The following is a 25,617-nucleotide window of genomic DNA, read 5'->3' on the forward strand; positions in this document are numbered from 1 at the left end:
TTCCCGCGCGGCCGCGGCTCCGCGGGCGATGGCGGCGCGGGGGTCCCGGCCCGCGGCCCTCCGCCTCCTGCTGCTCGTGCCGCTGGCCGCGGGGCTCGGGGGTCTGGGCGGCGCGGGGCGCGACGCGCGCACAGGTGAGCCGGGCCGCGGCGCCGGGACGGCCGGCGGGGCTGGGGGCGCGCGGCGAGGCGCCCCTGAGGCGGCCGGACGTTCGCGGCAGGCGGAGAGCAGGCCGCCCCGGGCCCGGCGGGGCGGGGGCGGGGACGCGCCCCACGGCCCCCGCCTGCGCCCCGAGACCACGGCGCTCCCTCCCGAGCGCTGGCTCCGGGGCCGGGCAGAACCGGGGTTCGTCCCGCAGAGCGCGTCGCTTAGCGAGCGCCGCGCCGCAGCGACGCCGGGGCGCTTCGCACAGAGGGCAGACCGCGCGGGGAGCCCCTTCCCCCAGCGGTTCTCGGGGTCCGGCCGCGTTCGGCGACGGCGGGGCTTTGTCGTCGGATCGAGTGCGGAGCAGCGCGGCCGAGCGCTCAGCGCTGCCCGCGAACGCGCCTGGTGCCCGCCGCCCCCGCGAGCTCCTGGAGCGCGGGGACCGTGCCCGGTCGCCCGCGGGGCCCCGAGGCCTCGAGTGTCGCGGCGCCCCAGCACGCGTTTGGGGGCGCGCCGGCGTCGTCGTCCTCTCGCCTGGAAGGCGACGGCTCCCCCGAGGCTCCGCCCCGGCCCTGCACGGCTCGGGGACCGCGTGGCGGCGCCGTCACGTTCACGCGCTTTCGCGGGGACTGGCTTTGCGGGTGGCCGCCCGGAGCGTCAGGATTCGGGGCACCTGCGGTTAACCTGCTGTGTTTTCTTGGGCAGGCTGCTTGACCTTGCTGACCCTTCGATTCTCCCCCTTTAAAACGGGAGGCTGGTGGCAGATGGATTTTGGGTCCTTTCCACCATGCTTACTTTTACAGTTGGATTTTACTTTCATATTCATGTTAGAGTCATCGTAATAACCTCTTTATGGTTTCTGTGAACCACTCTCTAGGAAAAGATGTCTAGTCTGCCAGCGGCCATACCTATTTGCCTGCTGGGAGGTCGCGTAGCCCCGAAAGGTGGCTCAGGAGGCAACTTTGCCTTTGTAAAAAATGCGTAATTAACCAGGACACGAAGATGATACAGGCCTTTCAAACTACCTGACTGTGTTTGGGGGAGTGATTTGTGGACATTACATAGTCATTAGTCATTTATATTTCTTAGCTGTGTAGTTGTGTGACATTCTAAATGGTCGAAACTTTACTTTTGGCATATGCAGTGGCTGAGTTCTGTTTCATTGCTAGGAAAATAAAATCATTACTTCCTAGAACTGAGAACTATGAAAGATTTCCCCCCCCACCTTTAGTCATTTTCATTAACATTTTGGAAGGAACTGAAATGCACAGACAGTGGTGGTCATCTCTACTTTTGTTATGATTACATCTAAAAGAGTAGGTGCCTCTTGTAAGGAAACATAATTTTCACACAATTTAATTTGAAATCAACAATTACTTTGGTTTCCTTGCAAATGCTAAATATGCTTTGTGAGCTAGACTGTGAGCACCTGAAAAGTAGTGTTTTATCTGTGTTACACATTTCGGATGTACCAGAGTTTATTAATGTAGCGTATGGATTGAACTTTGAAAAGGTTTAGTCATTTGTCAGAATAGGTTGTGTTTTTTTTTCCAGCCTATAGTCTATAAATTAGATCTAGCAAGTAATTTTTTATAATTAGTATGTAAGTTTTTACTACTCCAATTTCAGTACAGGACATTTGTCTTCTAATAGCATGATCTTGTCCCCTAAATATTGGAATTAAATTCTTTCAGATGCAATTTTAAGTTTAATATTAAATCAACATGTCTTGATAATGAGAGTCGGTAAATATAGGAATATTTTTTGAAAAAGTTTACAGTTTCTTCAGAGCGGCACAGGTATAGTTTTATAAAAATAATGAGGTTATTTTTAATGATCCTTTTCTGCTCTGCGGCTAAAATTTTAATTTAAATGTTCTCTTTCCATTTTGGGTAAGCATGATATTGTTTCTTCTGTGTTTAATTCAGTGACCTGATGCTTTTTTCTTCTAAAGTAGAATGATAAAATATAAGCTTTTACCAGTAAAAATAGGATTTAATGTGAATACCGGAATTCTGACAATAAAAACAATACTAACTTTTGATATTATTTTTATTTCATTTTATTTTACAATTAATATTCTATATGTGGAATTGGGAGGAAAAACAGTTTTGCTTCTAGGTTAGAATTTCTCAGACTCTGACATTTGGGGCTGGATAGATCTTTGTTACAGGAGACTGACCTGGGCCTTATAGGTTGTGTGGCAGCATCCCTGGCTTACGTCCACGAGATGCCAATAGTACCCACCAAAAAATGTCTCCAGATTTTGTCAGATGCCTTAGGGATCAAAATTGTTCCACTAATTTCTTCGCCCCCTACTTCCCCATCCCCGCTGCCCATGAGAATCACCTCTCTAAATCTCATAGACCAGGACTTCTCAAGCTGTCATTTGCACAGGAGTCTCCTGGGTCTATGGTTAGAATGCAGATGCTGGTTAGGCTGGAGGCGGGGCCTGGGATTCTGAGTTTCTAACAAGTGTCTAGGTGATGTGGTTGTTGCTGATCAGAGCACCACACTTTGAATAGCAAGGTCGTCGACAAGTGTTCCATTCATATCAGTCGGGTAGATTCTAAAAAGGATCTGATGGCAGTAATTATGGAAATAGAGAATTTACAATGAACTGTAGTCCAAATAGCGTAAGACCGGTAGAAACGAATTACCAAGCGTTATCCCACCATCCTAGCAAATAGCAGCTGCCTTCGCATTTCTGTGTTTCCTTCCAGTCCTCAGTATTCACTCACAACTGGACAATTCTAAGGAAGACTTCGTAAGAGTCTCATCATGGTCTTACGGGCTATGGGAACTGAGGCAGTTTCATGTACCTTCAGGTATTTAATTATAATACTGTAAATGTGCGAGCTCATGATATATATTTTTTGCCTGTGGAGAGGTTTATGGTATCAAATTGCAATAGTGAACTCTGCATTTACTTAATCTGATGATGCTCAAACTTTTTTTAAAGTGTGCAACTCGTCTCCTCTCCTTGAGAACTGTTGACTAGACCTAAATTTAACACCGCCTAAGGTCATTGTCTTACTGCAAGTGTTCTGAGAATCAGGGCAAGATGTCAAAATAGATTTACCAAAGTATATCTGTTACAGAGAAACTTTATCCTATAATTCTTTGATAAAAACCAATAGGAAATATTATGAAAATCCTGGAGTGAAAAAAAAAAAACCCTCTGCATTTCATCTGTAATACTTAAAATAACGATTGGTAAGCATACTTATCTGTCACATTGGAAATGTTGGATACAGTACACATTTCTTCTCATTTACAAAATGGTCGATGATGTTCACTGCTTTATCTTGCTGGCGCTTAAAATAGCCCTCCTAGGACTGCTGCGAAACGATTTTGTGAAAAAGGAAAACGAGTCCTTTTTGTTAACTCTACAAAAAGGTACAAGGAGACTTGGAAGGAGGATTAGCTACACCAGGAATACCGTAATTACGAGTTGGGGATATATAATGTACATCACTCTTACAAATCTTTTTAGATTTCTTATCTTACTTCATTCTTACGGCAGCCTGTGAAGAAGGAAGGAAAGGCTCCTGGCAGTAACTCGCAAAATTTAGAACGCGTGTGCCCTTGACTCAGCAGTTCTACTTCTAAGAGTCAATGCCATAGAAATTCTTGTATAAGTGTGGAAAACAGATGTACAAGGATGTTAACTACAGCATTTTTCCACTGTGGCATTGTTAGAAAGTGACCCAAAACCGAGAACTATATAAATGCCCTTCGGTGGTGAAAGCTTTCGTAAGTTATGACACACCCATCGTACAGACCACTTTACAACTTACTAAGAAAGAGCGGAGATGAACAGACATGTACTGACCCAGATTGTTGAATGAAAAAAGCAAGCTGCAGAACTTGAAAAGAAAACATTTGTTCTTCCTCTGCGTGTGTTATTAAAAATGTCTACACGTTAAACTTAATAGTGGTTACCCTTGGAGGAAGGGAGATGGGGAGGATGAGAGAGATTCCTTCTCTTCTGTGCTTCTGGTTTGAATCTCGACAATGATCATACATTGCTTTTGTAATTAAAGTATTATTTTGAGAAAGACAAAAACAAGTTTGAGGCCTATTTCCACCTCTGCTACTTAGTAGCTCCTAATTTTAAACCAGGAGTTCTCAACCAGGGCAGTTTTGTGGGCTCCCCAACCCCGCCCGCGGGACATTTGGCAATATCTAGAAATGTTTTTGGTTGTCACATTGTGTGCCGGGGGGCACATAGTGGGCAGAAGCCAGGGGGTGCTGCCAGACACCCTGTGGTGTACAATGCAGCCCATCTACAAGAGTTGTCCAGCCCAAGGTGTCAGTAGTGATGAACTGGGAAATACTGGCTTAGACTCCATGGCTCTAGCCATGTTCGAATATGCAGGCTGTGCACCTTACAATATCGGAGAGTGCCAGTCACGTCGTGGGGTGTTCTCTGCACAGCCATACAACTTTTTAATTATGATACTATGAGAGTAAGTAAATATGCAAATTTGTGCCCAGGAAGGCAGGCACCAGAGTTTTCTGCTTTACCTGTGCACCTGGCACAGAGGCTGGCACAGTAAGCAGCCACTCAACATTTGTTGACTGAACGAATGAATGAACTGACCTTGGTATCACATATTAGGTTCTAACATGTCCAGATTGTAGCAGATGCTAAAGATTTAAGAAGAATTTAGGGAAGAAACTTAAAATTATAGCAGACATCTGTTAATTTTTCCGAAGATTGACAAAAGACTGCTAATATTTATACTTAGCCGAGGACACCTCGGTTGACTTTTTCTAACACTTCAACAGAAAATTACGATTCTTTATAGAAGAATGCCAGTAGAGGACAGCATTGCGTCTTATCTTCAGAGAACTGGTTTTTAAAATCCTTAGCTATCTATTTAGTTACATACTGAATTTAGTGGAGAAAATATTAAAAAACACTTTAAGCTACCCAGATACTACGTAACATAGTAAGATACTTTATTTCATGTTTTCTACACAGCAGTGAGGCTGTGTAGATAATATTTATTAATATTCTAGAATGAATATTATTAATATTCTAGGATGGAAAAATTCAAACATACACAAAAATGTTCAAGTGTAAGGAATTGAAGAGTTCATTATACTTTTAATAATTATAGACATTTTGCTAACAGATATCCTTACTTATCTAATTTAGAAAATTGTGGCACATGGAGGCTAGCAGCTAATTAGTGGTACCAAGTATTCAAAGTAAGGTTTTTAGCTTTGCGGTTCTGTGTCCTTTCTTAATCGCCATACTAAAATTAAGGAGCAAGGCTACATTTCTTTGAAAATATATGTGGTTTCCCTAAATGACTCGAGAGTGAATTTTTTTGGGTAAGTCATTCTCCTAATTCTTCACACTTGAGACAATACTAGAGTAATGATAGTCAAAGTTAAAATTGAATTTGTAAAACCCAAATTTCAATCTCTCAGAGTATTCATGACATTATACGTATTTATATCTTTTATGTATTCAATTTAGTTCATCTCTCGTTATTTATATTTTTAACTACTTTAGAAGAATGGCCTCGTTAGTTTTTTTTTTTCTTATCCTATTTTTGGTGTGTTTCACTGCTTGGTTCCCTTTGTTTTTTTGAAATATGTGACTTTTGTGCTATTAGTAGCTTGATATTCTAATTGTTATTATTAGCTCTAAGGAATAGAGACTTGAGGAAAGCTTTTTACTGAACAGTCATTGTACTGTGTAGAGAGTGCCCAGTGCCACAGACAGGTCCTTCCTTTGTGTTCTACAAGGTCCGTTTCCTTGATCTGGAGGGGGAGGATCTTTGTTGAGCTATAGGGAAATTTTAGGTAGAAATCGGCAGCTCTGCAGGCAGTGATAGCTTTTGTTGCAATGCATTTGCGTATTTGCCTTTTGAAGTCTGTTACTATTAGATTAGCAATCATTTGTAGATTAATAAGAATGATCCTGTGCTGGCATTTACATGCACGATTTTATTTAATCCTCACAATAGCCTTATTAGGTAGGTATTGTTTATACCAATTTTACAGAAGAAAAAACTGATACCTAAAGAAGTAAAGTAAGTTGCTTTCAGGTCAGACAGTAAGTACGAGAGGCTGGGTGGAACCCAACCTGCGCAGCCGGCAGGCCTGCGTCTGACCTGGTATGCTGCGTTGCCTAGCTGCGTACTCAGCCTGCGTGAGGCAAGGCCTCCACCTTCAAGAAGCTGAATTATTAGAGGTAAATAGGGATTGTCAGATGGTATTGACTCATTTATTCATTCATGTCTTCATTCAACAAAACTGAGTTTCTACTATGTGCAAGTACGTGGTTAGCTGCTGGGGTTATAATGAGTAAGACACAGTACCTGCTGCCAGTAGTTCACACCATAGTCGGGAAGATGAATTTTAATCCCATACATCCGGGATTGTGTAAGGACACCCACTTAAGGAACATGGTTGTATGCCGAGGAACCTCGTGGAGACTTTGGGGGCACTGAGTTGAGATCTGAAGGATGAGCGAGAATTAGGTAAAGGGAGAGGGAGAGCAGCTCAGGGAAGAACACTCCTCCCAGGAGGGAGTAGTGGGTCTGTTTGAGAAGCCGAACGGTCACGCGGCTGGAACCCAGAGCAGAGGGGAGAGCCACACCTAAGAGGCTGGAGGAGGCGGACCAAGCAGCATTTGGCCTAAGCATTTGGTCCGTCTTTGACAGTGGAAAGCTCCGGAAGGCTTTTAAGCAAGAGGGTAACATCGGATGTGTGTTTTGAAAAGATCACTTGGGTGTCTGTGCAGAGAACCAGTCGGAGTGGGGCCGAGGGGCTGCATGGAGATGGCTTAGGGTAGTGGGTGTGCTCCAGTCCCGATGAGAGATGCAGAGAGCTTGTGCCGGGATGGTGGCAGTGAGTTTGATAAGAAATGGATACATTTAAGAAATATTTCCGAGGTAAAATCAACAGTTGGACTGGATATGTGTGTCGTGTGAAAGATGACTCCTAGGTTTTTAAATTGTGGAACTAGACAGGTGACAGAACCACTCAGTGAGATGGGGAACACTGTGAGGAACCAGCTTGGGGAAGATCATGAATTTAGTTTGTACGCGTCGAAGATATTCACAAGGCAGTATCCTAATTTATCATTTTATTTATATCTTATCTACTTTCTTCCAAACCAGACTTGAGGTGGCAATTCAAACTGGTATTTTCCCCCTAAGGCAGGAGGTCCTTAGATGATATTTAAAAAACATTATATTTGTTATTTTTTATCTTCGAAGCAACCTTAAACTTTTAGGATTTCAGAGGCCGTGCAATTTTAAATAGGATTAGAAGAGAGGGAGTGGTTCAGTAATGCTATTTTAACTTGAAGCTATAAAATTAACAACTTTTAATGACTCTCCGGTATATAATATCCTAATCGAATTGAAATATCTCTAGTGCTGTACGTTTTGGAATAAGGGGACTTCAATGGAAGTCATGGCACAAATTCTAAGGTATTTATAGATTAAATATAGTGTCTTAAATTGCCGAGGGAAGCGAGATAGATGTTCTTGAGGAACACGCCGCACTACTGATGCAGAAACAGGCAGCCACAGAAAATCGGGGACTGGGATCCCTGGAGCTGGACTGACCAGGAGCTCTACGAGCTCTGCGTAGAGGACACGGTGCGTGAGAACGGATAGAGCGTGTGCACAGAAGTCTTAACTTTCCATCAGACCGTTTCTTGTAGGTCGGAGGACCATCGCCAGCTACTGCAAATCCCCGTGGGTGTATTTTATGATAACTAAGCTGGTGGCGTTTTAAGTAAATGTTTTCGCTTTGCAAAATCATAAGTCTCGAGTAAATGTCATGCTTGAATTTCACACATTTCACATTTCCTTAATGGAGGCTCAGTCCGTACAACGCCAAAAACTCATTTTTTTGGAGAGGCTTATTTAAGCTCAGTAGAAATGTAAACATAACTGTGATCACAAATATAACCAGTCTTTGGCTATGGTATCGAAAACTTTTAAAATTTTGTCTTTCTTTTTTTAAGTCTCAGGCCGATAGGTAGTTTTTTACAAATGTATAGCAAATGAAGGCATAAATCTGAATTATTTATTCAATACTTATATGTATATTAAAATCATATGACTCAAAGCACATTTTATGTTTACAGTTGATAAATGAACTTTACTTCAGTCTATCTGTTTTCTAGGTTTGAAGTTTGATGACAAGCAACCACCGACCCTGGTAACTTAAAAGCTTTTGTTACTTAGATTTTCAGTTACTCCGTACTGAGTACTGAGTACTTCTTGAGGAACTCAACCGGTTTCCACAGGAGCGATTTGATTTAACTAAGAAATACATCTGAACCACAGTGTCCATTATTAATCACAAAAGTTTGTTTTACTACTTCATTTTAGAAGGACTGGTAATAAAGCCTCAGTAACGGCTCAGTTCATTAACAATGCCAAACTTTTTTTTGAAGTGCAGGTAATTGGTTGGAGAGAAGCCAATACACTAATTTTTAAAAATTTGTTATACAGGATTAGCTGAGCCATCCTTTCTTGCAAAACATGAAGATACCTTGTTAAAGGATTTACTTCGAGACTATGAGAGATGGGTTCGTCCCGTGGAACACCTGAATGACAAAATAAAAATAAAGTTTGGCCTTGCAATATCTCAATTAGTGGATGTGGTAGGTGTGCATGTCATTACCTGTTCAGTTTCTCACTCCCGTGTAGTTAAAACTGCTCCTTGGAACCTCAGCGCGTGAACAGTGATGGCCATGCTGTGTTCTCTAGGATTCGTTCTTCCTGTATAGGGACCTCACGGCTGCCTTTGTGCTAGGGATGTACCTCCTTCCGGCCTTCTCCTCCCTTCTGGGTCATTCACCTATTGGGATGGGTGCCCTCCGGTCCCTTAAGCTGTTTATACCCCTGCCCTCTCCCCAGCCATAGGGACTGCTCATACTTCTGTGGGTCTCCGTGCTTAGCGCTGTACCCTACACGTAGCGTACTGTGGTTGGTGATCGTGATAGTCCTGTACTGGTTCACTGGGCTCCGTGATATTGCAGTAAAATTTAATGGAAGAGATAGCACTTTTATTAGGCCTTGAAAATTCAGCAAAAGCCTGGCATACGAAAAGATACGACAGCGGAAAGGCAGAAGCGGCAAGTACCAGGGACCCCTAGTACCAGGATGTAGAAGCTTAACGAAGCTGCCGTTCGTGACTGTGACCTCCGTATTTTTTTTCACATAGCAGCTCCACAGAGATTCGAATCTGTGCCTAGGCAGAGGCAGGTAGCTCCAGGTTATAGTAACTTCAGGTTTTAACTCCGCTCAGGGACGCACAGAAACGCCGTATATCAAGGCTTCTAAGATGCGCACTTGCCTTCATTTTAACGCTTCTAAAATCAAGACGTGTTTCATAATCAGTGGCAGCTTACAAGCCACTGTCAGCCTTGTTCTTTCTTAGTGCTAAGCACATAAAATAATGGTGTGCTCACTTTAGATTTTATCTTGGACGTAAGGAAGTATAGTGGTTGAGACTACAAATGTTAAATCTCAAAATTCCAGTAGTGTACTTTAGGGCAATTTATCTGAAATCAGACTCTGTCAAAAGGAATAACGTGATGTTAGGCCGGAAAAGAGATCCTGATTTTCTAGAGAACTGGACTGACGGGCAGAATGTAGGTACTATATGGAGAGGAACGTTTGTATAATAGTGTGAAAATTTTTACTTAAACATTATTATATCCGTAAGAGAAATAGTCATCCTTGTTTAACTTTTTTATTTTATAGGATGAGAAAAATCAGTTAATGACAACGAATGTCTGGTTGAAACAGGTATGTATAAAGTTCAAAAGGCCACCAGCTGGTGACTGGAGCCACTGTTATTTAGGGTTTGGTCTTGGTCGCTTGGCAGGATGCGAAAATGAGGGAGATGGAGTTCTTGTGTTCACTCAGTTGATATTTGAGTGACTGCTATATGCCAGGCACGGGGAAACGGCAGTGAACAAAACACAAATGTCCTGCCCTCAACTTCATCCTACTGGGGATAATAAACAAGAACGTTGTATAGTACCCGAGAAGCTAAGCTTGGGGGAAAGTACATTGGGAAAGGGGATGGGTGGTGGTCAGGGAAAGCATCACTGAGAGGTGCTGTTTGGACAAAGACTTGAAGGGGAGAAGGAGCGAGCCATGTGACTATGTGGGGGAGGGGTGTTCCAGGCAGAAGGACCCACAGGTGGAAGGTCCTGAGGCTGGAGTGTGCCTGGGTGTTTCAGGAGCAGCAAGGAGGCCGGCGGGGGGTTGGGGGTGGTGGTTAGAGGCCAGCGAGCCTGGAGAGGGGCGTCGGAGACGCGGAGATGGGGTCAGGGAAGGCGCCCGAGGCTGGTGCTGTAGCAACCCGTCGACCACTGCAGGGATTTTGGCTTTTACCCGGCGTTAGGTGGGAACAGTCCGTGACTTACTTGTATGGACAGAGCCCCTTTTATATAAAGGACTTCTTTTTTTTCTGGGCCGTCACACATATGTCCTCCATTACTGTTGAGGGCTTCTCTTTGTTTTTTTTTCCTTCAGTATCCCTAACTTTTAATGCCTACTGCCAGTTCCTGAACCCTAACTCCTAAAAAGGCATGTACGCTTTTCTGGGGGTACAGATCTTAACTCGACACAGACTTGTTACCATGTACAGGTTGGACAAGGCATTTAGATAACGTGGGATGTGTAGTAAATCTAACTGCGCTCTGTATGGACCGGTCCGGCCCATCAGTGACCATATGGTTGTAAGAAAGGACGTGTCCCTTGAATGCGGGGCTTAGATGCCCGTGGCTGCAACTCCTGGGCACAGTCAGTGGTCAGAGAAGGAATGCTGGGCAGAGCCACGCGCACTCGGCCTGGTCCCCACCGCGCCTCGCGAGGACCGTGGCTAGAGCAGCGCACGAGGACGGGGCTGCTCCGGGGCCCACAAGGAAGATGTGAGGTGATTTCATGTCTACACTTTTTGGGCTTGGCAAAAAGTGTACAGTTTTCAGTATTTTTGACAATTAATTTGATTGAAATCCCGGCAGTTTTCTTTGTTTTAAAGGAATGGAAAGATGTAAAATTAAGATGGAACCCTGATGACTATGGCGGAATAAAAGTTATCCGTGTCCCTTCAGACTCTCTCTGGACCCCAGACATCGTTTTGTTTGATAAGTAAGTTATAGTCAAAATATCATTTATATTTTCAAAAGAAAACACTTGTATTTCTTTCAGGCACCAGTAATTTTTCTTCCCTTTGAAAATCGTTGAGCTATAAAATCAAATGACTTGATCTTACATTGTTTGGTTTCATGAACCTACAAATGGGTTCTGCGGATCTTCTTTCTTTTTAAGCGTATTGTTTCCCGATCATAAAAATGTTCTTTGATTTCTAAAATTCGCAAAACATTGGTAAGTCCAGAAAGGTGTAATGAGTCAACCTCGTTATCCAGCACGGGAGGAGCCACACGCTGACGCGCGCACTCTGCCTGGCGTTGTGCTCAGTGCCTTGTGTGCTTTATTCATCCACGTCTCTCAGTAACCTCATGAGTGAAGTTCAGTTACACCCATTTGATGGATGAGGAAACAGAGACCGAGGGCAGTTATACCTTGTCCAAGATCACAGCGCACATGTGGCAGGGTGGGGTTCGCACCCGTGGCAGCCCCGTTTACCCTCTTGTATACTAGACTACATGTTTCCAGGTTTTTTGGGCGTGTTTTTAAATAGATAAACTCATACTTTATGTTCAACTGTGCATCCTTCTAATTTCGCTTAACTACTGGATTATAATTATATCCTGATGAGGAATGTGGAATTAACACACCCTTATAGGCATTCTACCGTGTTAGGATGGTTTTTAGCCTGGGGAGAGCATAATCCTGGGTGCCAGTTTCATTTTTTTCTAGAACCACTCCAGGGAAAATCTTGGAATTCGTGCTTATCCTAAAGCACTTTGTATTATTTGCAAGAAGGCATTTGGCATGAAAACAGAACAGACGCTATGCACAACTGTCTTTAGTCTTTTAAAACCTTTTACTTCCGTGCTTCTCGATAAGCAAAGGGCAAACAAAGCTGTAAAGTAGCGTGATGCGGCTTCCTGGAGCACCCTTCTACTCTGTCACTGAAAACATTTGTGCATTAAACATGGAGATATGACATAGTAGTGTGCAAAAGTCACATGAATTTTAAGATACAGACATTTTTAAAGACATCTTCTGTTGATAGGCGGCTTCCGCTACGTTCTCTGCTGTATGAGCTCCCGTGGTGGGAGAGCTTGGGGGGTACCGCCGTTTGTCAGGCCTGTGCCCAGCTTGGTGCTCATGTTCTTTTCTTGTCACTGCACAAGTACCGTGTTTGTGACGGAGGGAAGAGCACTGTGTGGGGAGTCCAGGATTCGGGTTCTGGCTCTGTGCACGTCTGTCGTGGACATAGCCTCATTATATTTTGTGTATAAAGGGAAATCTTTTTAACCATTGAAATCTCAGGATTCTGTGAAATTAGAGCTGTCAGCTCCGGGACAGGCGTCCAGTCCTAGCAGAGCTAGATACGTAAGAAGTGCCCTTAAAGCGGAGTCCCCTCTGTGAGCGGGACCATCCCATGCGTGCTAATCGAAACAGTCTTTCAGGCTGTGGTATGCGCTTTCTTTTCTATTAGGCTTCTAAAATGCACTGTTCTTGTGTGTGTGTGTGTGTCTGTATTTTAGTGCAGACGGACGTTTTGAAGGGGCCAGCACGAAAACGGTCGTCAGGTACGATGGCACTGTTACGTGGACTCCGCCGGCCAACTACAAAAGTTCCTGCACCATAGATGTCACATTTTTCCCATTCGATCTCCAAAACTGTTCTATGAAATTTGGTTCTTGGACTTACGATGGATCACAGGTCGACATAATTTTAGAGGACCAAGATGTAGACAAGAGGGATTTTTTTGATAACGGAGAATGGGAGATCGTGAGCGCCACGGGATGCAAAGGAAACCGGACGGACAGTTGTTGCTGGTACCCGTACATCACGTACTCGTTCGTCATTAGGCGTCTGCCTCTCTTTTATACCTTGTTCCTTATTATCCCCTGTATCGGGCTCTCGTTTTTAACTGTGCTTGTCTTCTATCTTCCTTCAAACGAAGGTGAAAAGATTTGCCTCTGCACTTCAGTACTTGTCTCTTTGACCGTCTTCCTTCTGGTTATAGAAGAGATCATACCCTCATCTTCCAAAGTAATACCTCTCATCGGGGAGTATCTGGTGTTTACCATGATTTTTGTGACACTGTCGATCATGGTGACCGTCTTTGCTATCAACATTCATCATCGTTCTCCCTCGACACATAACGCCATGGCTCCGTGGGTCCGCAGAATATTTCTCCACAAGCTTCCAAAACTGCTTTGCATGAGAAGTCACGTAGACAGGTACTTCACCCAGAAGGAGGAGACCGAATGCAGTAGTGGACCAGAACCTTCTAGAAACATATTAGAAGCCGCGCTTGATTCTATCCGCTATATCACAAGACACGTCACGAAGGAGAATGATGTCCGCGAGGTCTGTGCCAGTCGCATTTACAAACGCAGCCTGCTTCGACTCTGAGTGTGGCAGACCTTTCTGGTCTAAGCATAGGGCGAGGGCCAAAAATGTTGACATACATTCTATAAAAGATATTTACTAAAATCTGTTGTTCCAGTTAAAACGTTCACAAAACGGGGCAGCTACACACATCCCACTTCTCAATTTCCTCGGTAGGCTTTTTGGCGATTTTAAGGGAAACTTCGTGTTGCGCTGACTGTTCTGTTACTCTGAGGAGTAATAGTCCTGCCGTGCGCTTTGAGCCTCTGGTGTTCAGGGCTGGTCTCGGCCCGCTCTGCCTTCGGGTCACCCAGACTTGCCCAGTCGGCCCTCGCTCAGGCTGCAGAAAGCGGGAGGAAGTGAGCTTCCCGCAGCAGATCTGTCCTCATGAGCTGAGACGAAAATGCTTCCTGGGGAATCCAAAATTTAATAAAGAGGTCGAAGCGGGCGGGGAAGAAAATGAACAGCTGTCCAATAGGTATTATTCTGAACCAACTTTTTACTTGGCTCGAAGTTAACCTCAGGCTGGATTCTCTTTAAAAATTAAAATAAGTTAACACTGCTGGGCAAGAGTAGAAATAACTGTAGTAAGAATGAAAGTTTTGTTTGTTTGTTTATTACAAAGTATCCACAGAATATATTCTAATTTTTATTAAAAAATCATCAAAATAAGCCACTTGTAATATATTATAAATCGATGTGTAAATGAAATAGTGTAGTGTCTTTGAGAGCTCACAGAGGCCTTGTCATAACAGGGTAGGGTCTGTCTCTGAGCTCTGGACACAGGGTCATTTACTGTTTCTGGGCGTCAGTGGGAGGCACGTACTGTTTTGGCTTCTAACTCAGTGTGTGATATCTTGAAATGATTACACAATGTTAACTTGTTTTCTTTTTTTTTTTTTCAACAGGTTGTCGAAGATTGGAAGTTCATAGCCCAGGTTCTTGATCGGCTGTTTCTGTGGACTTTTCTTCTGGTTTCAATCGTTGGCTCTCTTGGGCTTTTTGTTCCTGTTATTTATAAATGGGCAAATATAATAGTTCCAATTCATATTGGAAATGCAAATAAGTGATACTTCCCAAGGGGTCAGAGTGGGAATTTAGTTACCAAAAAGCACATAACCTCATGGCACCTATACGATCATGAAAGTGTAAATCGTGTTTAAAATTTGATGCAAACTTTAACAGATTAACAGTCGCTCACATCAGTTTATCTTAGTAGATTGCCCATTAGAACACCTCCCTGCATGACTGAGTAGTAGCTGACGGGATACCATCGAGTCTAGCAAAATATTATCTGATCTGTACTAGTAAAACTCTAATGTTTGTATCCTGGCTAATAATACTAATTTGTAATCAACAGTGAAAGTTCATCTTTTGATGTGCTGGAAATTCCTGTTGTATTTGAAGACGGACTTCAAAAGTTTTTCTGCATTCGGTAAAGGTACACATTCTAAAATTCTTTATCCTGTGTTCACCGGGTAACAGTCTTTAGTATAATATACTGTTATATTCGGTAAGTTGACTACTTGGTATGATAATGATTGAGTATGATGCTGATTTTCTACAACCGACATTTTTAAAAAACAAAAAATGGGAACTAGGAACTCTTTTAAGGCTTTCTTTAATCTTCAGATGCTTAAACTGAACAATTATTATATTATTTTTGTAGCTTACATCCCATTGTGAAATCATGCAACAGACAACCCCTGTGGGCATGCAGTAGCATCTCCTTAAAGTTAATTTCAATCCCCTTGTCCACATTTTTCACAATTAATAGAACCATCTTCTATATAAATTATAGTAGCGTCTCTTTATCCTTGATCTTCAAAGAGTCCGTGACAATTAAGCGAATCCCGTTTTAAAAACACGTCGGTAGATAGCGCTAGATCGTTCTATGAGAAAACCATCTTCGAGGTTAAAGATAGTATTTTAACTGGATATAAGCACATCATTTTACATACAAACATTTTACATAATGTTTCAATTTTATTTATTTTATTCCAACAATTAATCTTAGACTATTACTACTCATTCAGTACAGTATTATGTATCACAGGTAAACGAGTTAAATCTCATCTCTAAAGGTCTCTGATTCAGCTATGACCAGGAAGAAAATGCCAATAGAACTCTTGCATTCTGTTTAGAACTCTGAGCTCTTGAGAGAACAGATGCCTCATTTATTTATAGTATGTAACCCCGTCTGAGTGCAAGTCAGTGCTCTTTGGAAGGCGGAGGGGGGCATCTTGTCTCATTTGCATTTTATTGCAGGCAGGTGTTTAGTGCCATCGAATGAGTGAAAGTCTGGTTCGTGTATTTAAGTTGCCTGTTAGCTTTCTTAGCATGTTACATCCCTAATCCCTCTTATGTCTCCATTACTGTTACTTAAAATTTTCATAAGTAAATAAATCTTATACGGATCTTCCCTTTGCCAGTATCATTCACTTTCAGAAATGTAATGGGATACTCTTGATAACTTGTCTCAAGCAGGGGCGATTTTGCCCCTGAGGAGACATTTAATAATTTTTGGAGACACGTTTGGTTGTCACGACTGGCAAGGGATGGGGGTATGTTACTGGCATCTCGTGGTCGAGGCTAGGGTGCTGCTAAAGATCCTACAATGTACAGGACATTACCCCACAACACAGAATCATCCGGCTCAGAACATCCCTGTTCTAAAGGTGCATTTAATGACACATGTGTGACTAGGCATACTTTCTCGTAGCATAGTAATTGAGAATTGTGCGAAATGAAGCAGTTAGGCCTTTTACAATGGCGACATGGTCCTTAGACTCCCCTGAAAAGCAGTAAAGACTAAGAAGTGCATGGTAGGAAACGGTAGCAGCGGGGTATTGCCGAAACCGTATAAAACGTCACGGCGATTATGGGCGAAATAAGAAAAACCACTGAAATATGTCGTGATACTGAACCAAACGATTTTCACATTTCTGAACAGCAAGTTTTTCTATCTGGTTATGTTTCAACCACTGGAAAAAAGGGAAACGGTTTTCATATTTAGCCGCTTTTTACATGTGCACGGCATACTACTTGTCACTAGAGAAGAATTCTATTTTGACATTTCTTTACCTTACCATAAAGGCTGGTTAAATGTTCATTTATCCATAATAAATACTCTTGACATTTTTCTTGCATGAATCTTTCTGGACAAAAATCAAGACAACTGGATAACAAGTAAACTTTGAAGTGCCAAAAAACAAAGCCAGCGGCTTGATGATAGAAAGTGTGTTACCATTAAGAAAGAGCCTAAAACAATAAAACTCCTATCAGAAAACAGGATAAATGCTTTGTGATATTGGATATGGCAATGATTCTTAGATATAACACAAAAAGCACATATAAAAAAGAAAAAATAGACAACTTAGATTTCATGAAAATTTAAAAATTCTGTACATCAAAAGATACTATTTTGATGTACTCTGTTATAGTAAAAAGGCAACCCGCAGAAGGGAAGAAAGTATTTGCAAATCGTATATCCGTAAGGGAATAAAACCCAGGAAATAGAACTAAAACTTAACAACATCAAAAACACAGTTCAAAAATGGGCAGATGACTTGAACAGACATTTCTCAAAAGAAGATATACACATGCCAATAAGCACATGAAAAGATGCTCAACATCACTAATCATTAGAGGAATGCAAATCAAAACTGCAACGAGATAACACCTCACCCCATGAGGATGGCTATTGTCAGAAAATCAGAAAAGTGTTAATAAGAATGTGAAGAAACTAGAACCCTCGTGCACTGTAAAATGGTACAGCCGTGGTGGAAAACATGGTGGTTCCTCAGAAAGTTAAAATAGCATTACCATATGATCCAGCAACTCCACTTCTGGGTATATGTCCCAAAGAAGTAAAAGCAAAGTCTCAAAGAGATATTTGTATCCCCGCGTTCGTAGTAGTGTTTGCCATAAAAGTTGAAACATGGGAACAACTCAGGTGTCCATCAGTAGATGAATGGATAGCAAACTATGGTCTGTATAGACAGTGGAATATTACTCAGCCTTAAAAAGGACGGAAATTCTGCAGTATACTACAACATGGACGAACTCTGAGGACATGCTAAGTGAAACAAGTAGTCACAAAATAATAAACACTGGGTGCTTCCACTCAGATGAGGTCCCTAGAGTAGCCAAACTCAGAGACAGAACGTGGAATGGCTTTGCCAGGGCCGGAGGGAGGGGAGAATGGGGAGTTACTGTTTAGTTGATACACAGTTTGTTTTGCAAGATTCAAAGAGTTATGAAGATGGATGATGATGGTTGCACAGCAATAGGAATATTTAACACCACTGAACTGTGTATGTAAAAATGGTTAAAATGGTAAATTTTATGTTAAGTATGTTTTATCACGATTAAGAAAAGGAAGAGCTCCCCCTCCCCCAATTTGCCTCAGACGGATGCACAGTCAGTGCTTAGGCATCATCCTTGGCCATCAAGGGCTGCAGAAACAATCCAGCTGTCCCTAAAATGCACACCAGGATGAAAACCCACAGAAAAATACGATCAATCACCATGGCAACATACTTCCAGTCATCTTGAATCTGAAAAACAAAAACACAAATTTTGAAAGAGGAGAAAACACGAAGGAGATGTCAGCGTGAACACATTTTCAATGCTGAACATTTAAGAAATATATTGTAGCAGGGGCAGCCATTGCCACTGAAACGCAAGAAACTTTTTTTTTTTAATTGTTGTAGTCTGAGGAAATATACCATTCTCAAGTTTCTCTTCAGGCACTAGAGAAATAGTATAAAATGTTTGTCATATTAAATCTGCTTTAATCAGGAATTTTGTACTATATATATATATATATATATATATATATATATATATATATCCTATTTTTTCTAAGTTAAATTCCAATTTATAAAGTAAGTAAAGCCAGTTAGTTGACTTCCACCTCTGCGGAGGATTCTGGGCTTTTGTTAGAGCAGCTAATACAATCCAGCAGCATGTATCTTTGTTTCAAAGTACTAGTTCTTACCCAGTTTTAGATGCTCATTTCCTTTTAACATCTATTCTGAAAATGAGATCAGCACATCAGGGCAAATCCATCATCACTCTTGGTCTTCCACTGCACCCCCCCTCCCGCCTCAACTAACCAAGTATCATCTTCAGTTATAAAGCCAAATATCGTGGAATTCAGGAGGGTTATAGAACAGGCTGAACATCAGAAATAATTGCTGATAATAAGGTAAAAGATGGAAGAAAGAGCAAGACTAATTATATATAATAAGCCTTCAGTTGAGGCTGGACGTCGGAAGGGGGATTGCATGTTAATTATACTCCTAGACAACTCAGAAAGCAAGGAAACCGTAATTGAATTGAGAAAGAGAGAACCAATGAATCAACTGATTTGGAAGAAATAATCGCATAACAAAGAGGCAGCATGTGGTTAAGTAATTGAATTGAGTGACAGAGTGGGGCTGGGAGAAAGGATTTATTTCCCCACGATGAGCTGGAGTCACTGCGTCCTCTTGATGACACTAAGGAGTCATAGGTGAAATTGGAATTATAATGCTGTATGTGCCACAAGGTACTTTATTTGAATTCCTGAGATTTTGTAAGTGCTCCTAATACACAGCAGACCCTGTGATTCTCTTCCAGCCTCTATGGCCGAACCACAGGCCTGGGAGACAGGGGTGGGAAAGCGGAGGGTTGGACGTGGACTTGACCCCAGTCCCAGCTCCACTCCCCTCTAGTCCTGAAAGTCTGGGTAAGTTACGTGACCTCTGTCAGCCTCGGTTTCCACATCTGTAAAATGGGATAAGAACAGTACCTACCACAGAGGGTTATTATGAGAATTAAATGAAATGATGTATCTGACACAGGGTCTTTAATCAGTAATACCTATTGATGTTAATGCTGATTAAAAAATGACCATTACCCAAGTATAAATCTCATTCCGACAGCACTTCGCAGGGTTTAGTCTGGTGAAGAGAGGTGGGACTTGGGTCTCACACATGAATACAAACAGTGCCGCAAAAAGAGCTGGATGAAAATTAACGTCATGTCTAACTTAAAGTCTTTAAGGTACAGTGATGTTGGCCATTCTCTGGAAACTTTGGGACTAACGATGAATAACAGATACGTGAGTTTAGGCAAAATGGTGAACTAGCGCCAGCTCCTGGCTCCTCCTAGCCCAGCCCTAGAGATGTCCCAGAAGACCATCAGGACCTGGGACTGTGCCACCTGGTGAGTGCGCTGGGCTGTCAGGGGAGGGCGTGGGGAGGGGAGGACCCGGGAGAGCCTGGAACTGCGCTCTTTCTCCCAGCCCGCTCCCAGTAGGGGAGTGTCAGTTCAGACGCTTTGGAAACCTTACCGTATGTCCTAAATTTAAAAACACAGCTCTCCAGTGAGCCGGCAGTCCCACTGGTAGGTATACAGTCGAGAGAAATGAGTGCATATGTTCACCAAAAGACATGTAAGAATGTTTGTAGCAGCTTCATTCGAAGTAGCCCCAAACTAGAATAAGCAAAGGTCCACCGACTGCAGAATAACCCGAGAGCAGTACGGTCATATTATGGAATAGCATACACCAGTAAAAAAGAAACAACCAGAAGGACAAACCTCAAAGACATTTTGTCGCATGAAGGGAGCCAGACATGAAAGAGTTCAGACCGTGTGACTCCTCTCGTATGAAGTTCAAGGATCAGTGGTTACCGAGAACGGAAGGAGACACCGGGAAGGGGCGTTGGGCACTTTCCGGGCTCCGGAAATGTCCCGTATCTTGACTTAAATCATGGTTACGTGGGTATACGCGTAACGCAAAAATTCATCGAGCTGTGCACTTAAGAAGTGTGCTTTTATGTAGATTATAACTAAATGAGGAGACACACACACGCTAGGAGAGCAAAATTAAAAATCTGACCTGAGCCGATCGATACTAATTGGGGCTCATCGCAGTCTATCTCCTGATCGGCTCTCCTGGCCCAGATCGCTGCGGCTCAGTGGCTAACTTAGGGAACCAGATGCTCACACGCGCTGTCACACTGTTTTACAGATGAAGGGGCAGGCTCGGAGAAGGGAGGCGATGTGTCCAGGGACGTGTAATGGAGGAACTGGTCTGAACGCTGGCCACTGGCTCCGGAGTCTCATGTCCCACCCAGCCCTACGGCTTGCCCCACAGGATCCAGGACATGTTTGCTGAGTGAACGAGCAAGCGGCTTAATAGCACGTCCTTACCTCTTTGGCTTCATTTTGTGCTTTCATATTTTCGGCAATGTACTTGACGCTTTGGATGGCTTCTTTGATTTCCGGTGACAGAGTAGAGAGGGACAGCATGGCGTCGACAGATTCGGAACTGGAGCTTCTCGTGAGGTTGGCACTGAAGTTTGAGATTTTCACCCTGCGGTGGTGGCAGTGGCCGCACGTCCCGTCTTGGCAGGGGTGGCCCTCCTTGCAGCCTTTGGGCTCCGTGCGGCCGAAGCAGCTCAGGCTGGCAAGCTCGGCGCTGTGCAGGGGTCTTGGCCTCTGACCATCGCCCTCGCTGCTGGCCGGCCTGGTCATGAACATGATCCTAGGAAGCAAGTTCAAGAATACGGTCTTCACCCACGTGGGCATCGTGTGCGTGGTCGGGGTTCTGTAGTGCACGTTGAGTACAAAGACGGTGATGACGATGGACAGGGTGACAAAAATCATGGTGAACAGGAGGTACTCGCCAATCAGGGGGATGACCAGCGACGTGGAGGGGATGGTCTCGGTAATCACCAGGAGGAAGACGGTCAGGGAGAGGAGGACCGAGATGCAGAGCGTGACCTTCTCGCCGCAGTCGGACGGCAGGTAGAAGACGAGCACGGTGAGGCAGGAGATGAGCAGGCAGGGGATGATGAGGTTGACGGTGTAGAAGAGAGGCAGGCGCCGGATGTACAGCGAGTACGTGATGTCGGGGTAGATCTCCTCGCAGCAGTTGTACTTGATGTCGTGCTTGTAGCCCGGCGCCCGGATGATGGCCCACTCGCCGCTCTCCCAGTAGTCCTTGAGGTTCACGGAGGAGCCGATGAGCACCAGGTCGATCTTCGCCTTGTCGTAGGACCAGGACCCGAACTTCATGGTGCAGTTCTGGTAATCGAACGGGAAGTAGGTCACGTCGATTTTGCACGAGCTCTTAAAGATGGCCGGAGGGATCCAAGTCACTTCCCCTGTGTACTTGAGCAGCGCTTTGGTCTTGTCGTCCACCTGGAAATCCCCAACTGCACTGCGAAGACAAAGAGGGGGCGCGACGGCCCGCGGTCACTACCACCTGGTCGTCCCGTCCAGCTCGCACGCACCGGCAGGTAAACGGTCTGTAAAACCGCGGAATCCGAGAGCTCAGGGGCCGAGGCCCAAGACCCCTCCCCCCGCAGTGTGACACACGTGTGACCCCTGGGCGTGTCACAGTTCATCTCACAGCATACAGGGCCCGACTTGGTAGTGACCTAGACACCCTGCCGCCAGCGGGGGAAACTCTCCCCTGTAAGCAATAAAATGGGGTGAAAGTCGTCACTGGGGATTTCTTACATGTCTGCATTTGAAGGCATTCGTGTCCTTTAAAAGAGGAAAACCGCCAAACCCGTGTGTCTGAGAGCTGAGAAAACTTACCAGCCCCAGCATTTAGGGATATCCTCGTGCTGTTGTCCCTATACAGGGACGTGTGAACACGGAAGGGACATGTCCGCTGCATGTGTCCTCGCCAATCTCCGGCCTCCCACCCGCCGGTGCGTCTCCTGAGCAGGACGATCGTTAACGTGTGCAGACTCGATGCCAAAGCCGGAGATAAGCTTACCTCGGGTGCCGGTGCTCATTTCTGCTATCTTCCAGGGATCCTGGTCACTGTGGCTGCTGCCCACAGAACCCCCGGCCGGTCTGCCCAGATCAGAAGGCCTGTCTGCTGACCGGGGTGGTGTCAGCAGCCTGTCTCTGTCACCGGGAGGCAGGGAAGACGACCTGGCTGGGGACTGGGGTCTGACACAGCACCGGCCACGGAAAGGGCACTCGGTAAGTATTTGTTGACTGAATGAATGACCAGACAGTAAATGAAGATCTCACCCCGACGGGCTGCCCAAGAGATGGCTGGCAGCAAGGGACAGCAGAGGTGGGAGGGGTCTGAGCCAATGTGCTGCCGAACTGTGCGAGTTGGTTACAAGAAGGAAAGGCAGGGCGGCTGCGAGTGACGAGCTTTAAGGGAAGAAGAGGTTGGACATGGAAGCGGGAGGGGGCGTGAGCCGGAGCAGGAAGAGCGGGGTGGCGCCGGTGCTTTTAATCCCCCGAGCTCCCTCAGAAAAATAGGGCCACTGTGATAGCAAAAGAAAAACCTACTGCCCACATGGTCCATGTGCGTTACGCGGAAGCCCGTGAGCCTCAGAACGGGAGAGCGCGGGATCCAGCCACCAACAGCACAGGGCCCGCTTGGGACGCTGTGGGTGGGGGTCACCGAGGGCAGAGAAAGGGGAGTTCTCGTGCCCTAAGTGCCTCATACAGAAATCACCCCTCGAAAATGAGGACCCCACTCTGCATTGAATCTTCGGTGGGGGAAACAGTGAAACGGCGCCACGGCTTCCAGTGTGTGGAGGAAGCGAAAAAGGTGGTGGGGGTCCACTGAGGGTCTTCAGAGCAGCCAGCCAGCCCGCCATGGGCTCTCGAGGAGCTTGGAACTATCTCGCCAGCTCCCTTCCAGAAGGACAGAGACCCACGCAGAAAAAGGCTGCTTGGGGCAGGGCCGGAACAGAGCAGGGCAGGGGGCTGGCGTGAGAGAGAGGGGTGCGGGGAGCAGAGGAGCTGCAGCTCCCAGGCGGCGGGGCCACTAGCTGAGGGGGGCCGGTCGAGCAGGGAAGCGGGAGACTCACCCTAGCCACTGCCACCCCTCTGGGAGCTTGTCCTAAAGGCACAGCAAAGGCCGTCTATTTAAACAGGAGCAACAGAAAAGGATTGGTTTGACCCCGTATAAACAAGGAATAGAGAAAAGAGAAAAGCGAGTGACTGAATAACGCCAGCAGTTAAGTGCATCTCGGCACAAATATGGCCACAGAGCAGACGAAACTGATAATCCCATATCACCAGTTAAACTAAAAGAAACTAAAATCTTTAGAAACTCTGAAAGAGCAGCGTAAATCAGAAATAGGAAAATTAAGAAATAATTTGCCTAACAACAGGGGGATGTATAAAGAACTGACAGACTTCGGAGAGACCTGGAGAAAAAGAAAAATCCTGTGAGGAAAAAAGACTAAAGTAGAAAAACAAGAACAAGCAGACACCAGGGAAAGCTTAGGAATGGAAGTAAAGTAGTAAAGCCGCTTTTAAATCAGAGACAAAGAAAAAGATTTTGAGAGAAAATGATATAGAGACGATAGAGGCCTCTCTATATGTAAAAATGGAGTTCCTGGACAGATAATCAGAGCAATAGAACAGAATACATCTTAAAAACTATAATAAAAAATAATAATGATCATAATAAAAGAGGGCTTATCTAAGTGGTGTCAAGTAAAATGACTAGACTTTAAAGACCAAGGAAAAGGGGCTCCTGGTCACTCAAGCAGAAAGAACAACGCACTGGTTTACGTCTGTGGTCCTGCCACACTTACTAATAGTGTCCCCTTTCCTTCCCCAAACTCACCTGATTTTACAAGAACAAGAAAATTAGACTGGCGTCAGATTTTTCCAGCAACACTTCAGACGAGGACACACATCAGTATTTTAAAGATTTTTCATGGAAGGAAAAATGAGCCCAGGATTTTATATCCAGGTAAGTGATGTAAAAGTATTATCTAAAAAGGCTTCGGCGAGTTATGACCTCTTGAGAACTTAGGGTATATTGTGAGTACTTTCTGATGATTCTGCTAGAGAGCAAACTGGATTCAGGAAACAAAAGATCGCAGAAGAAACTTTGGCATAAAAAGGTGAAGGGTGTTTCTAGTGTCAAAATAAAGAGAAACCCTCAATAGAGGACCAATCCTGAGAAACTGAGGTTCTAACTCGGAGAGAGATGTGGAGATTTTCTCTAAATGTTCTTTTCAGCCTCAGATTCTAAGGAAATTCCTAATGATTCTTGCTTCTCCCCAATCCAATTGAAGCACTGCACGCTGTCTCTCATGTTGGCACAGGCGTGCATCCTAAAGCACTCCAGCTATTCGCCCACGATTTCCAGCAAGGAAACCGCTCTAATATGTAAATAATAAGATTAAAAATTTCAGCCATTTCCCTAATTCTTGCTTAGCAGAAATTCTTTGCATTCTGCCCAGATGCCTAACAGCCTCTGGAAAGGAGATGTAGGGAGGCTCACGCTCTGCAGACCAGCTCAGCCTCTCTCGTGTCCCGGCTCTTTAAGGACCAAATGACAAATGCAAGTCACGTAAAAGAATCGATTTTCTTGGGAAAGCGGTAAATAAACACGGACCATTCTAGAGTGGTTAAAGATCTCCCTTCTTTTAGCCAGTGGTCAGAGAGTGGGATTCAGCCAAAAACATAGCTTCTCCAGTCCCAATACTAATAGTAAAAATATTAGTTTGTAATCATCTGGCATAAAAACCTAAACAGAGAACGCTTTTATGCATTAAAATCAGATTAGAATAATTCTATATGAAGTGTTGTGCTGAAAAATGCTTAATGGTTGAAACAAGTGAAAATGTTTTTTTAATACCCTAGAACGAACTAGCACATACTATAAAATATCAGGTAACATTTACGTTTGCCTAATAACAGAGATCGAGTGTGCAGATTGTCAGCTTTGTTGGGCTGAGGAAGTTCAGACTGGCAGAGGAGGAGCCTTTGAGGCTTCCGGAAGTAGATGGGAAGGTGTGCCAGGGGAGAGAGGGACGGCCAGGGTGGCGACACACCAGGTGACCAAGAGGACAAAGCCTTCCTGAGGGCTGACCCCGGAGGGCCCGCCGCAGCCCACTCACAAGGGAAGGTCAGCCTTGGGACGGTCTTGATGGCGGATGCCAGCCGT

The 25,617-nt window shown here is 44.5% G+C and overlaps 2 protein-coding genes across 5 annotated transcripts in view; one reads left to right on the forward strand and one right to left on the reverse strand.

Annotated features, from left to right (window-relative positions):
• Positions 1–20,886, forward strand: CHRNA5 (cholinergic receptor nicotinic alpha 5 subunit). 3 transcript variants are annotated; one of them, XR_005651868.1, is made up of 8 exons: positions 1–134; positions 8,640–8,791; positions 9,897–9,941; positions 11,185–11,294; positions 12,824–13,655; positions 14,585–15,117; positions 19,720–19,889; positions 20,698–20,886. XR_005651868.1 is itself a non-coding variant. In XM_039858360.1 (6 exons), exons 1-6 carry the CDS (start codon positions 29–31, stop codon positions 14,744–14,746), a joined length of 1,407 nt encoding a protein of 468 aa, XP_039714294.1. In that variant the 5' UTR covers positions 1–28; the 3' UTR covers positions 14,747–16,816. The 3 variants fall into 3 exon arrangements, 2 of the variants coding, with proteins under 2 accessions (XP_039714294.1, XP_039714295.1); XM_039858360.1 differs by lacking the exons at positions 19,720–19,889; positions 20,698–20,886 and having other exon boundaries at positions 14,585–16,816; XM_039858361.1 differs by lacking the exons at positions 19,720–19,889; positions 20,698–20,886 and having other exon boundaries at positions 14–134; positions 12,824–13,525; positions 14,585–14,754.
• CHRNA3 (cholinergic receptor nicotinic alpha 3 subunit) overlaps positions 15,282–25,617 on the reverse strand; it is a 13,718-nt gene continuing 3,382 nt past the window's right edge. For both annotated transcript variants that reach the window (XM_039858357.1, XM_039858358.1), the window contains exons 5-6: positions 20,880–21,891; positions 15,282–18,235 (exon numbers count right to left, since the gene is read on the reverse strand). In XM_039858357.1, coding sequence (XP_039714291.1) covers positions 18,107–18,235; positions 20,880–21,891 — 1,141 coding nt within the window. In that variant the 3' untranslated portion in view covers positions 15,282–18,106. The remainder of the gene's footprint in view (positions 18,236–20,879; positions 21,892–25,617) is intronic.

This window comes from Pteropus medius, unplaced genomic scaffold, assembly GCF_902729225.1.
Source record: "Pteropus medius unplaced genomic scaffold, Ma_sr-lr_union100, whole genome shotgun sequence".
Taxonomy (NCBI): domain Eukaryota; kingdom Metazoa; phylum Chordata; class Mammalia; order Chiroptera; family Pteropodidae; genus Pteropus; species Pteropus medius.

Excerpts from the sequence above, each read along its gene's own strand:
- CHRNA5 (XM_039858360.1), top strand. The coding sequence starts at position 29 with ATGGCGGCGCGGGGGTCCCGGCCCGCGGCCCTCCGCCTCCTGCTGCTC. Across the intron at positions 135-8,639 it reads GGGGCGCGACGCGCGCACAG|GATTAGCTGAGCCATCCTTT; the intron begins GTGAGCCGGGCC and ends TTTGTTATACAG. Across the intron at positions 9,942-11,184 it reads CGAATGTCTGGTTGAAACAG|GAATGGAAAGATGTAAAATT; the intron begins GTATGTATAAAG and ends TTTGTTTTAAAG.